The 14,081-nt window shown below is 33.2% G+C and overlaps 1 protein-coding gene across 17 annotated transcripts in view; it reads right to left on the bottom strand.

Annotated features, from left to right (window-relative positions):
- TRIP12 (thyroid hormone receptor interactor 12) overlaps positions 1-14,081 on the bottom strand; it is a 167,775-nt gene that overhangs the window by 67,195 nt on the left and 86,499 nt on the right. For 10 of the 17 annotated variants that reach the window (XM_031957866.1, XM_031957865.1, XM_031957872.1 and 7 more), the window contains 2 exons: positions 8,048-8,153; positions 1,440-1,603 (listed from right to left, as the gene is read on the bottom strand). In XM_031957866.1, the coding sequence (XP_031813726.1) occupies positions 1,440-1,603; positions 8,048-8,153 (270 nt within the window). The remainder of the gene's footprint in view (positions 1-1,439; positions 1,604-8,047; positions 8,154-14,081) is intronic. The other 7 variants (XM_031957879.1, XM_031957873.1, XM_031957875.1 and 4 more) reach the window with 1 other exon arrangement.

The following is a 14,081-nucleotide window of genomic DNA, read 5'->3' as shown; positions in this document are numbered from 1 at the left end:
ATAACAATACTAAAATGCTAAAATACTTACAATAAATGTGGTCTTTGGAAAAGTATATATGCAGTACTTTATCAATATAATAGAACCCTCTGTAGGAGAATATGGCTAATTCCAACCTTAAAAGTCATGTCATGTCATATTTTAGAGGACATAATTTTGCTTGCATTATATCAAAAAACACAATATTGTATTTTATTAGAAATTAGAATTTGAATAAGAGCAACTGGTTTTCTGTAAGGTTCCTCTTGCTTCCATCTTCAGGCTTGAAACTAAAAATGCATGAAACAAGCCTCCATTATATGTTAAAATGGATGGAATATATCTGTATTTAGAAATTTTCTCAACAGATAACTTCTAGTAAAGATATCTTTATAAGATATACACTGGTCAAAATAATTCTAGCAAAAATATTCAAGTGATAATATCTAACTATTTCTGCTATCAAATAAGTGAGAACTCAAGAGACTCATCTCAACAAAAACATAAAACTAAGTACATATTCAAATGGTTATGAAGTTTGGGGGTGAAATAGCTTAACTGAAAATTCAGAATATGCTAAGAATAAAATTTAATGTATGGGCATCAATGTTTCTGAGAAAATACCATAGCAAAATTATGTTCACTTCACAAAGCAAAATCTGACCAATGCTACACAAACAGCATCAAGACTATATCATAAATGTCTAAAACACATACACACAAATAAAATGAAAAAATAAAATGAAAATTCACCCCTTGTTACTGGCTTTTTTTTGTGAATTCCTAGATCTAAAATTACTGAGCACACTCTACTAGTGCTGAATCACACATTTTACACAAAATAACTTCTCAGTGTCTACCAGGAATAAAAAAAAAAAAAAAATTGAGATATTGTTCATTAGTGCATTAATTTTTAAGTTTAATAAAAAAGGATTAACAACTATTAACTGATGTATTATGATTTGAAATCTGGAAAAGGGAAAATTAAAATTTTAAGTTATTTTCATAAATGGGTATTGAGGTTCAAATGAAAAATAATTATAATGTAGTACCTGGAAAAAAAGTTGCAAGTAAAAAATATATATACACTGAACACTCCACACCTCCCCAGCAAAAAAACAAACAAACAAACAAACAAACCAAAAAAAAAAAAAAAAAAAAAACCAGAAGCCTGTTGTTTCACTAATTAGCATATGTATTTTAAAAAATGCTATTACTTTGGACTTAAAAGTTCCTAAGTGTTAGATCATAAGCCTTCCCATATCACCTTTCAACCCATACTAATCTTTCCATATAATCAGAACACATTTAAACAATTTTTAGTGGCACATGATAACACTTTAATGCTAAAATAACAGAAAACAATACCCTAAACTATTCCCCTTAATTGCCCACCCATCTCCACCCTGCATTTTGGGTGGCATGGCAGAGATGATGCAGGCCATAGCTGTCATGCCTACCTGCTGCTCCTTGTGGAGGTTCATCTGTGCGCGCAGCGGATGAGTTCACTCCATCCTGGTTGCTGTCAGGGTCCGCCATCTTCTCCTGTCGGCGAGCTTCAGCCGCTCCTCTTTTGCCCAGGCCAGAGCCTCGCCGACTAGAGGGACAAACGCCGCCATATGCACTATTACCAGTTAGGCAAAGCAATCAAGAAAGAAGAACTGTATTCTAGCAAATATAGCACAAACTCACACTGTAAATATGGGAAGGCCAGAGTAATTAAAGCTGGAAACTATTTTAGAAATCATCTAGTCCAACTCGTTAACTTTATAATTTTCATAAAAGAAATAGCTGAAGGCCAGGAGAATTAGGGTGACTTACTCAAGATTACAGAAACAAGTAGCTAAACCTTGAAAAGGGCTCGACAGAAAATCAAAAGTTCTTTCCACTAAAGATACCTTTTAATTTAATTTTATTTTTTTTGCTTTAAATTATGGAATATTTCATAGGCAATCCATTTTTGGACCAACAACCCTAAATCAATCTGATCCAATCACAAAAAAGTCAAAATTATAAAACTAACTCTACAATATAATAGAAAATTAAGTTTCCTCATTTGTTCTTTTTTTTTCTCTTTCCATTTTTAAAAATCAAGCAAATGATTCTAAAAAACTATAGTTCCAGAGAGATTTTTGGAATAATGATGTCAATGGTAGGGCCATAGTTTAGTAAACAGAAAGACTACTAAATAGAACTTTTCTTTCTCTGAGGCTGGACTTTAAAATTTCCCTATTTTGGGGAGCAGCTAGGTGGTGCAGTGGATAGAGCACCAGCCCTGAATTCAGGAAGAGCCGAGTTCAAATGTGACCTCAGACACTTAGCACTTCCTAGCTGTGTGATCCTGGAAAAGTCACTTAACCCCAATTGCTTCAGTAAAAAGAAAAAAAGAAAAATATTTCCTTATTTTTTTTTTCAGATTACAGATTTTTAGAATGTCAATTTTTCTTCATTCACTACAGACAGGTCTTTGTTTCTGTGCCATTCAAAAAACAACCAAAGCCCTTATGAACCAGATCAAAAATAACCCCCCTAAACAATAATAAAAATTAAAAAAAAACATTTTTTAGTCTCTTTTAAAGAAAATCAGACACCCAAAAGCAGATCATAAATCATATTCTATTAGGTCATGCTTATAGAGAGTTCAATGCGACATTGTTTAAATCAATATATTATTATATATTTGCCTTTAGCAATAATGTAACATCAAACATTACAATATTTAAATTAACTAAATACAACATTTACCAAGAACACAATGTGTACAGGTTTCTGTGCTAGTTGGCTGAACCAAGAGAACATTTAAATAACATGGGGTGATTATGGAATTTATAGTCCAGTAGGAGAAAAGTCATCAACATAGATTAGTAAACACACTATCTGTGCAATAGAAGAGTATTTATAGATGAAGCCTTATTTCAAAATTTAGTCAGGACTTTCATATAATTTATTTGAAAGTCAAGAATGGCTTCATAAATAAAAAGAATCTGAGATTAATAGGAATTTAAAAACCAAATAATTAAGAAGACATTCCATATACAGGGAATAAATAGCTTAAGGGAGGGTAAAAATGGCAAAGTGCCAAGAATATTCAGAGTAGTCCACTTTAGCTATATAGTAGAGGACATGGAAGAAAGTACGAGATCAAAGCTAACAATAGTACTAGGTAAAGACAGGTAAGGCATGAAATGTTAGGCAAACAAATCTGAATTTTACTTAGTAAACAAAAGGGAATTCCTTAGGATTTTTGAGCAGAATAGTTAATTATAGAAAGTAATGTAAAGAACAAACTGAAGAGATCAGATGAGATACTTCTTGGGAAGTAACTAAACAGTAATGGGGACCATTAGGAGAAAGAATGCTATTTGAAATAAAGATGAAAGGGCAGGTACAATAAAATGTTATAAAAATAGCATCAATGGGATTAGATATGAAAGGTGAGAGAAAAAAGTGAAGCATTGGAAATTAAACTAAGGTGTCAAAATAGCAAATTTTTACTAGAAATTTACTAAGTTAGAGGAAGTTTTGAAAGAAAAAAAGAGCAGTTTGATGAACAGGCGAGACATTTCAAATGAATGATGTAAAACAAGACAATGATGAAAGATTAAAAAATTTTAAAACACTGAACTCAATCTCCTTGTCATTGTTAAGAATTTAACAGGTACCATGTACTTATTATTCTTTATTTTGCAAGATTTCCCATGTATAACTGACAAATTGCCTACCCAGAAGGAATGGGTAAGAGACTCAAGGCTAGGAAAGTATTTGGAACTCAAAAATAATAATAATAATCTTAAAAGTCAAGTTAGGAAATATTTAATGAAATAACATTTTATAGTCTATCATGCAATTAATTCATTAAATAAGGAAGTTTAGATAGTGTAACTTTAAATATATTTAAATGCAGTGAGTTCTTTCTACATTTTTACCCAGTCCGTTAGCCAGTAGAGCACCACCCCTTAAGTCAGGAGGACAAGTTCAAATCTGATTTCAGACACTTAATTCCTGGCTGTGTGACCTTGGGTAAATCACTTAATCGCAATTGTCTCAGCCACAAAAAAAAAAAAAAGGAAGAATAATACAAAGGCCTATTTTTCTACTCTCACATTCATATATCAGCTATATATTTAATGCAGTATAGTATCAATTTAGGAAATATTGGAAAGTTTTATTAATTTGAATGAGTTAAGCAGATAACTATGTAAATTTAAAAACTAGTGGGTTTTCACACACACACACACCCTCCAAAAAGTCAATAAAGAAATAAGAGGAGGGAATAGGAGGTGGAGTATAGAAGGATATGTAAATTAATGGGAAACAAGATGTGCCAATCTTATATATGTGTCTGTCAACATGTACTTTTATGTGTGTATGAGTATTATATATGTGTACATATGTATGCTTGTATATATGCATACATATGTAAGCATAAATATATCTGTGATAAACTACATCCTGCTTGAAGGAGTGGAGGGAAGAAAAAAGAGTGGAAAGCTTTTCCCACATTACTTCTGAAAAAGTTAAAAGGCTATTTTTATTATAGCAGAAGAAAGGAATGTTTAAGCTTTTAGAAAAGGAGGAAGTCCTATGGGCATGATAGAGGATGCCTTACTCTTACTCATTTTCTAACCTCTGATTCCCCAATTATTTTCTCTTTGTGTAATTTTGCTTCCTAAGTAAACCTATTACCCACTAAGAATATTATTAAGTGATCTAGATGCTAAAATTTAATTTGCCAGTCTAACCTAACATATATAGTCTTGAGAAAATTTAGGTTGGATTAAGATTTTTTGGGGTTTATTTGTCCCTTAATTTCCTAACAAGGTAACCACTCATTTCACATGAATTGGAAGGTAGGAATTCCCATAGTTCAATTTGTCAGCCTTTCACTTTGCAATTAAATCACAGTAACAATCACTATTACAGTCATGAAAAATTATTTGAGGACTCTAAAAATACATTACATTAAAATTTTAATTTTAAGATATTCTCCACAACCTAAACCTTATAGTGATGTGTACTATAAGTGTTTACATGTCCACCTCAGCCAAAAATATTTCAAACACTGGCCCAGAAATTTAATATTGAAGGATCAGCTTAGCTGAAGTGTGAAGGGCTCTCCAGAGTCTGGAATGGCTAAAATACAGCAAATCTGAAGACAAACTTATCAGGCACTCAGAGGTTGCCCTTTTTCCTTCCCACAATCACAATCCTCCAAAGAAAGCATGAATTTTTAAATACTTATATAAATAAATTTCAGAAAGAATCTTTTATGAAAATAGCTTTATCATTTATGAAAATTTATCATTTATGAAAATAGCTTTATCATTTGAATTGATATCATAATAAAAGATATTCAATAAAGTCACACAAATCTTGAGATGAAAATTAACTACAGTTATTCAATGAAACCAAAGGTAGGCTTGAGCCGAACTCAAAAGCTAATTGGTAGAAATCAACTTTAAAAATAAGAGATAAGTACAAACAAAACTAATGCAGACAAGATTAGAAGGGAAGCAATAAACTGGGAAAATATTTTTACAGTCAAAGGTTCTGATAAAGGCCTCATTTCCAAAATATATTGAGAATTAACTCTAAATTTATAAAAAAATCAAGCCATTCTCCAATTGAAAATGGTCAAAGGATAGAATAGACAATTCTCAGATGAAGAAATTGAAACTATTTCTAGTCATATGAAAAGATGCTCCAAGACATTATTAATCAGAGAAATGCAAATTAAGACAACTCTAAGATACCACTACACACCTGTCAGATTGGCTAAGATGACGGGAAAAAATAATGATGATTGTTGAGGGATGCGGAAAACTGGGACATTGATGCATTGTTGGTGGAGTTGTGAATCAATCCAACCATTTTGGAGAGTAGTTTGAACTATGCCAAAAAGTTATCAAACTGTGTATACCCTTTGATCTAGCAGTGCTACTACTGGGATTATATCCCAAAGAGATTATAAAGAAGGGAAAGGGACCTGTATGTGCACGAATGTTTGTGGCAGCCCTTTTTGTAGTGGCTAGAAACTAGAAACTGAATGGATGTCCATCAGTTGGAGAATGGCTGAATAAATTGTGGTATATGAAAATTATGGAATATTACTGTTCTGTAAGAAATGACCAACAGGATGATTTCAGAAAGGCCTGAGAGACTTACACTAACTGATGCTGAGGAAATGAGCAGGACCAGGAGATCATTATATACTTAACAACAATACTAGATGATGACTAGTCCTGATGGATCAGGCCATCCTCAGCAACAAGATCAACCAAATCATTTCTAATGGAGCAGAATGAACTGAACTAACTATACCCAGAAAAAGAACTCTGGGAGATGACTAAAACCATTACATTGAATTCCTGTCCCTATATTTATGACACCTGCATCTTTGATTTCCTTCACAAGCTAATTGTACAATAATTAGAGTCTGATTCTTTTGTACAGCAAAATAATGTTTTGGTCATGTATACTTATTGTGTATCTAAGTTATATTTAATATATTTAACATCTACTGGTCATCCTGCCATCTAGGGAGGGGGGGTAAGAGGTGAAAATTGGAACAAGAGGTTTGGCAATTGTTAATGCTGTAAAGTTACCCATGTATATATCCTGTAAATTAAAGGCTATTAAATAAAAAAAAAAATTAAAAAAAAAATTTAAAAAAAAAAAAAAAAAAAAGAAATGACCAACAGGATAATTTCAGAAAGGCCTGAGAGACTTAATGAACCAATGCTGAGGAAATGAGCAGGACCAGGAGATCATATATACTTCAACAAAATACTATATGATGACCAGTTCTGATGGATCAGGCCATCCCAGCAACAGATCAACCAAATCATTTCTAATGGAGCAGTAATGAACTGAACTAGCTATGCCCAGAAAAAGAACTCTGGGAGATGACTAAAAACCATTACATTGAATTCCCAATCCCTATATTTATGCACACCTGCATTTTTGATTTCCTTCACAAGCTAATTGTACAATATTTCAGAGTCTGATTCTTTTTCTACAGCAAAATAACATTTTGGTCGGGTATACTTATTGTGTATCTAATTTATATTTTAATATATTTAACATCTACTGGTCATCCTGCCATCTAGGGGAGGGGGTGGGGTGGGGGTAAGAGGTGAAAAATTGGAACAAGAGGTTTGAATTGTTAATGCTGTAAAATTACCCATGTATATATCATGTAAATAAAAGACTATTAAAAAAAAAAAAAAAACATAATAGCCAAGTTAAAAAAAAAAAAAGAAAAGAAAAAAAAAAGAAAAGAAAAAAAAAAAAAAAGAGAGATAAGTACCTCCTTATAGAGAAAAAGAGGAATTCAAAATACTTTTAACCTGTTAAGCAACATCAAAGTCTATTTCCTCAGCAGCATGCAAACAGGTAATTTTTGACTTTCTGTTCTTAAAGGAAAAGAACCAAGTCTTCTGGAAGGGAGGGAAAACTAATGTATTTCATTTAGTTTCAATATAAGTGTCAGGGAAGAGAAAAGTAAGTAGCAAAATAAGGGAACCACCAATAAATGCTCATAATCCCCAAAGTGGAAAGCTAGGGACAAAAAAAGAGTTAAGTCTAAGTAAAAATTGTGCTGAAGAAAGGTGTTTCAAGTATTTATCTAAAATTGCTCTCCAAAAAAAAATGATGTGCTTTATTGATTTATATTAAACTTTTATTCTTAAAAAGATGCTCTTCAATATTATGCTTAACAGCGTAAGCTTCAATGTTTGCACCAGCTGATTAAACCACAGCGATAGAAAAAAATGCAAAAGATGCAGAGAAAACAGAAAAATGACAAATGAAAAATGAGGGTGATGAACTAGTGAGCTAAAAATCACAAACAGAAACAGAAATTAATTAGAAGAAAACCTACTATCCAGATCACACATTGACAATTAACTGACCTACTCAATGAGTATCCCAGATTAATTGTGAACAACTCTAAGATGCTGATGGGTATTGGGAGAAGACTTCCTTTTTAGGGAAAGTGAGATTAGGTGAACAGTGTTATGATGAGAATAAGGAAGAAATCCTCAGCAAAACAAATGTTGATAATTACCTGGTACTAGCACAGGAGCCCGTGGTCTTTTGGCGTGTGCTCCGCCGCAAACTGGGGAGCTCAGCAGGTGGTGACTCACTGCGCTTCTTAGAAGGTTTTCTTAAACCTATATATTAAAAAATGCCAGAGAAGTTTTAAGCATAAAAATAGATAAGAATTAAAGTCTTAATGACATCTGAGTGGAAATCAAAGCATACTATTTTTCATAATTTTTTTCATAGGTTTTTATTTTCCTTGGGTCTTTCTTCTTTCACATGACTAAATACAGAAATGCATTATGCATGATTGCTTTATCATTTAGCTTACTGTCTCAGGGTGTCATGAGAGAGAGAAAGAAAATCTGGAACTCAAAAAAAATTTTTAAATGAATGTTAAAAATTGTTTTTACAAGCAGTGTAGTATACATATGTGTGTATATAGAAAGCACTTCCCAAATATATAAATAAGTAAAATAAAATAAATAAAAATCTTAGTGAAAAAAGGGAACTTGACGGCCCCACAACTGAAATGATACACCCAAGCTCCTACCATTCAAAGTCCCTAAGTATCACCTCCCTTCTTTTCAAGAACTTCTGCCCTGGCGTTCAGTTCAAGCTCTATGACTCTATCTACCACTCCTCCCCATCAGTCATACAGTTCCTTGCACATCTCAATAACTTATCAATCCCAAAGTAAAGTATATTTTCAGTTTCATCTCTCAGTCTTTCCCATAATTTGAGTCTATTCTTTCTCCACTACCTGCATATTTTATTATGCAGCTGATTCTGAGCAGTCTAATGTTATACAATGTATAAGTTATTCCCAACCAGGCTTGATTCCTTGTCAAGACTAGTTTCCTAGAGAATTTATGAAGCACTTCTTATTCTTATTCTTATGAAGCACTTTTTTCTCCACCCTTCCCACACCTTCAAAATTTTCAATCTAGCAGATGCAAAATATAAAAAGCAAGGTTAATGGATCCTGACTTGGGTTTCATGTGACTTTGTTATGAACTCTAGAAACAGGTTTGGGGATGGAAGAAAAAAAGTTATTATAGTAAAATTAGATTAAACTGGTCAAACTATATCATGAAATTTTTATTACTCATAGAAAAAAGTGCTTAGGAAGGAGAGAGCAAAAAGATTTTGGATGGATTATTTAACCACTTAAGTGAAATGAGAATTTTACTTATTTATGTATAAAAGGTTACTTGTAACCAGAAATTACTTGTACTAAAAACCAGCATTAATGCAGAATTGGAAAGGTTTCTCATTCTATTAATCCCCCAGACACATTTGCTATGTTTGCTTGTGATGGACACTGAGTGAGGGACCCTGTGAGGAAAAGAGTTGAGGTTATTCTTGCAAGTAATAAATATTTTAAATACACATCCTATAATTTAGACTACTACTCTTACTCTTGTCCCCTTTTTTTCTTGCAATATTTAACCAGAATTAATGAAAACTTGTGCAAATATCTAAGCATTCTTGTCACGCCATGCCCGATTCACTTTCAGCACAAAAGAAAACATACAAAGAAAACAAGGTGACAAGATTTATGTGGCAAAACACAAAAGAACATTTTAAAAAGGTTTCTCAAGTTTTAGTTTATCTTTGGCCAAGAATATATATTCCAACAATAAACTAAGACAATAATCATCTATTGAAAACACTGTTAATAATGAGCCACTTTACATTTGAAATGTTTCTTTCAAATAGACTCTAGAAGACTAATTATTCCATGAGCTCACAAACCTTTGGCTGACATCACAAAACATTTCATCTTGCTCTTGGGAATCTTCTAGCTATTTGAACATTTTGATTGGGAACACTGATTGACCAATAAACCACCTTCCATATAACTGGGCTTTAATATTAAGGTATTCATTATTTTCTACTTTTTTGTAAAAACTTAAAATACCTACCTAAAGAATTGGTGAGGAAAAAAGTAAGATAGTATGAAATACTTTAGTTCATGAGAAAAAGGCATCATAAGTGCCACTATATATCATTATTAAATCCTCCAAGAAACCTAATTATAATCTGGCTTTCAGTTATGTTACAATTTATGTAGTATCCAGATTTATTAACAATGTCTTTAATACCAATAATCTTATTCAATACCAAGATACTGTCATACATATCATGATAAAGAAAAGGATAAAAGTTCAATTATTTCTATTATAGATATACATATAACAAATTATTCAGTACAAGGTAAACTACCTCTATAACTCAATTTCAAGTTAGTGATATGTTCCTTACCACTTTTAGTGTGTATATAATTATAGTGTGTATATAATCACAACAAATGGGATATTAAATTTAATATAATAATGCTAAAGAACAAAGAATAGAAAAACTAAGATTTATAACCGGTATCACAATCACACTGCAAAGGAAACTGATGGCTGAAACAGATTGGCTGAATTATCACTGCTCCTGTATTAGTCCCTCAAAGCAATACAGTAAGTATTTTGACATATCCTATTCTCTTTTTCTCTCCCCTCCCCCTCTTTTTCTCTCTCCACTCTCCTCCCTCAAAACTGTTAAAGAGTGTGAATAAACAGTTTTATAATGCTCCCTCTCTTAAGGAGATCACATTATTTCCACCATACCTACCAAGTTACAATGATTCTTATGTTCTCTGCTCTAATAGCTAAAATTGAAGATAATAGTATGACAGTAATGTTTTGAAATTTTTAACAGTAAAAGTTTAAGCTTCCAGATTCAATAATTCTAAAACATTTAAATGACGCATACATGTCACTTTTCAGACTGACTGCAAAGCTCTACACACAAACAGAAATATACTTTCTCTTGATTATCTGCATGAGTTTACTTTCTAGCTAGTATGACAAGATCTTTTCTATTAACTTTTCCTAAAAACAAAAAAGCCCAGGCCATTCACTTAATATAGGCCTGTGTATGTGGGAAAGAATCAACTAATTTTAATATTGGTTAATTAAACTAAAAATTAAATTTGCAGAATTCTATGTATTAAAAATGCAATTATTTGTACCCCTGCTTTCTCCCCCTTCCCCCAATTAGGGTTTTTCATTCCTCTGTATCTGTGAATACACAAATGTGTAAAATGTGGTTTGCTGAAATTTATCATTACCTTCTTATTCATCAAAAGCCATTTTTCAAATATGGAATGTCAAAGGACTAGTAACTTGGTGCATATGCCAATCTGCAGAGTAAAACTTATGGAGAGACAGATAAGAAGACAAGAGAGAGCTTGAGGGCTGAAGGCTTGATAGGAAATAACCTGGTTTGATTTCTTTTTTAACATACTTACCATCAAGAACAGATATTGTAGTGCTACCATCATCAACTGCAGCTGATAGACAATACAATTTTACTTAACCTGCTGCTTAAAAAGTTCTTTTTAATCACCTATCACAAACCAGGATTTCTTTGACTAGGCATATGTAACTTTCTTCAGGTGACTGTGTAATATAAGTTTATTGTAGCAAGTTAAATGGATTCAGATAAACAATCAAATAAAATGAGATCTTATGAGAGCATTCAACAATTTAAAGAGGATTGTGATTCTTTACTGGATTCAAAAGATTCTTTTCCAGCTTGGGTACTTCAGTTCTATTGTATATCTACTTTACTGCTGAACCCTAACTACTGCAAAATCTTTCCATCTGACCCCCAGCTAAAACTTACAACGTATGTCATTTTCCCATCTAGAATATGAGCTCCTGGAAAGCAAAGCCTATCTGGATTTCCTATTTGTATTCCTAGCACTTAGCCAAGTGATTTGCACATGGTAAGTACTACTTAATAAGTGCCCTGCTTATTGCTATTTCTATGCCTTTTCTCATGCTATTCCTATTCCACTCACCTGGAAAACCCTTTCTCTTTCTCTCTGCACCAAGCTAACTTCTACAATTCCTCCAAGACCTCCATGAAAGAGAACTATGCTTGATAACAGAACACAGTAGTGGGTTGGTGAGCTTGGTTGGTTAGAACACTGTGCTAATGAGCCAGAGGTCCTGGAATGAATCCTTAGAGTAGTTCAGGTGACTTTTCTCCCTTTCTTCCTTCAGCTCTGCCAGTACCTTGTCCTGTTCAGGGCCATCCACAGCCCTAAATAAAAAGAAAATATGCTTGCTGGTCCCCAAAACTCGCTTCATTTCTATGTCTCTGCTATCTGATATTCTCTCCACCTGGAATGCCTTCTTAGTGATTTATGTCATTTCCCCAAGTTGGCTTTAAGAGGCTTCTCCAATTAAGCCCACCCAAATGAATGACTTTCCTATCCATTTATTCATAATTTTTGCATATTACTTTAAGTAAATATTTTAAATACTACTAACAAAGATTAACTGAACACTAACGTCTTACCTAATACCTTTCTTAAAATGAAGCAATCTGAGTAAGATTATTACCAAACAATTTGTCCATTTATAATAGAATTTCTTCAGAAATACCCTTTTGCTATTTTCACAGAACCAATTAATTCCTGGGGCAGCAGGGTATTATAATATTTCACTGAATACACAGAATATATGGAGGGGGTAGTCTTGAAATTTAGGATAAAGTAAAATGAGAAGATCCTGAGCTGCCAAGAAGAACAAGTCTGACAACCTGTTTAAAGCAAGGTAATTTTACCGCTTAAGTTGTTTACTTAGCTCTTCAAAATCCTCAGGATTATTAAGCCAAAGAGAAGTAAAATTATATTTATTTAACAATTCCCATTTACTTGGAATAAACTATGAATAACAAAAGGCTTTTAATAACAAAAAGGACCAGAACATTTGTTTTCTTATCAAAAACGACTTAGTATGTTAACAATCATGGCATTGCTTTTCCCCAATATAGTGGTCACATCAGAACTCCTGACTGACTATAACATCCCTGCAGCCCAGGAAATCCTAATGGCAAGTTCCAGAAATGATCCTTATCTGCCAACTTCTCTGTATAAAAGAAGATGATGCAGAAATTCCCTATCTCTTGAGGAAAGTGACACAGCAAAGTTGTTTCATGCTTGTATCTTTAAAAAAACAAAACTAAATCTAAAACAAAAAACCTCCTACAAGACACTGACTTGTGTCCAGGGGGCTGGAAAAGGAAAAGAAAGTAAGTCTAGTTTAACTGCCATGGTTCTCACAGGCACATCTGATCCACACAATCAACTATGGAAACTTAACACTAACAGTGAATCAAGATTGGCTCTTTGAGGAAGAGACCTAGATGGAGAATGGAGTGTGGTTGGTTACAGCAAAGGTGACAGTAAAAACAAACACCCTAACTGCCATGCTAATGTTACTAGGACAAACAGGACCATTGGGCACACATATCTATTACTAGTTTTTTGTTTGTTTAAACATACAGGTTCAGCTACCTCTAATATTTAACCAGGATAAAACTTGATGTTACTTAGTTGCAGAGCTTTAAGAAATATATTCTAAAGACAAAGTTCTTCAATCAAAATGGGAAATAAAATCCACATAACTCTGCCTGTTTGCACAGGCAGCTGTGGAACACCTCTCTCCTTAGTAGATGGTTTTCAGGAACTATAAATGATCAAAAACCTTCATCCTCTGAAGGCCAATCTTCTGGTGGCTGAAACTCTCCAAACTTAGCTAGCAAGCCCTCTAGGATCAGGTGTCTAGTCCAATGTTGGACCTGCATTTGAAGCCTTTTCATTTAGCTAGGTCCTGCCAAAACTTGTCTTGCTGCTGACAAAGCCTCCGAGAACCTAGGAGTTCTCCTACATAACATGGTGAGGTAAAGGAATTTGAGTATCTTATACTTAAAGTAATCTAATTTAAGGTCTGACTGCTAGCCTTCCTAAATAAATGAGAAATGGTCAAAGAAGTGAGTTACTACATACTCTAGTACTGAATAAAAAAAGAAAAAATACGGGTTACTTCAACCATCAGAAACTGATACATCTCAGAAACCTTCCTACCTAAAAGAATACTCTGTTCCCAACAAAGAATGTTTCTAAATAACCTTTCTCTCTTTAAATGATAAAGACAAATGCTCCTGTGTCTAGGGCATCTCACACCACAAAACTTGTAGTTATGTTACTGGAT

This window comes from Sarcophilus harrisii, chromosome 3 (genome assembly GCF_902635505.1).
Source record: "Sarcophilus harrisii chromosome 3, mSarHar1.11, whole genome shotgun sequence".
Lineage (NCBI taxonomy): Eukaryota > Metazoa > Chordata > Mammalia > Dasyuromorphia > Dasyuridae > Sarcophilus > Sarcophilus harrisii.
This window is presented reverse-complemented; position numbering and strand designations above follow the sequence as displayed.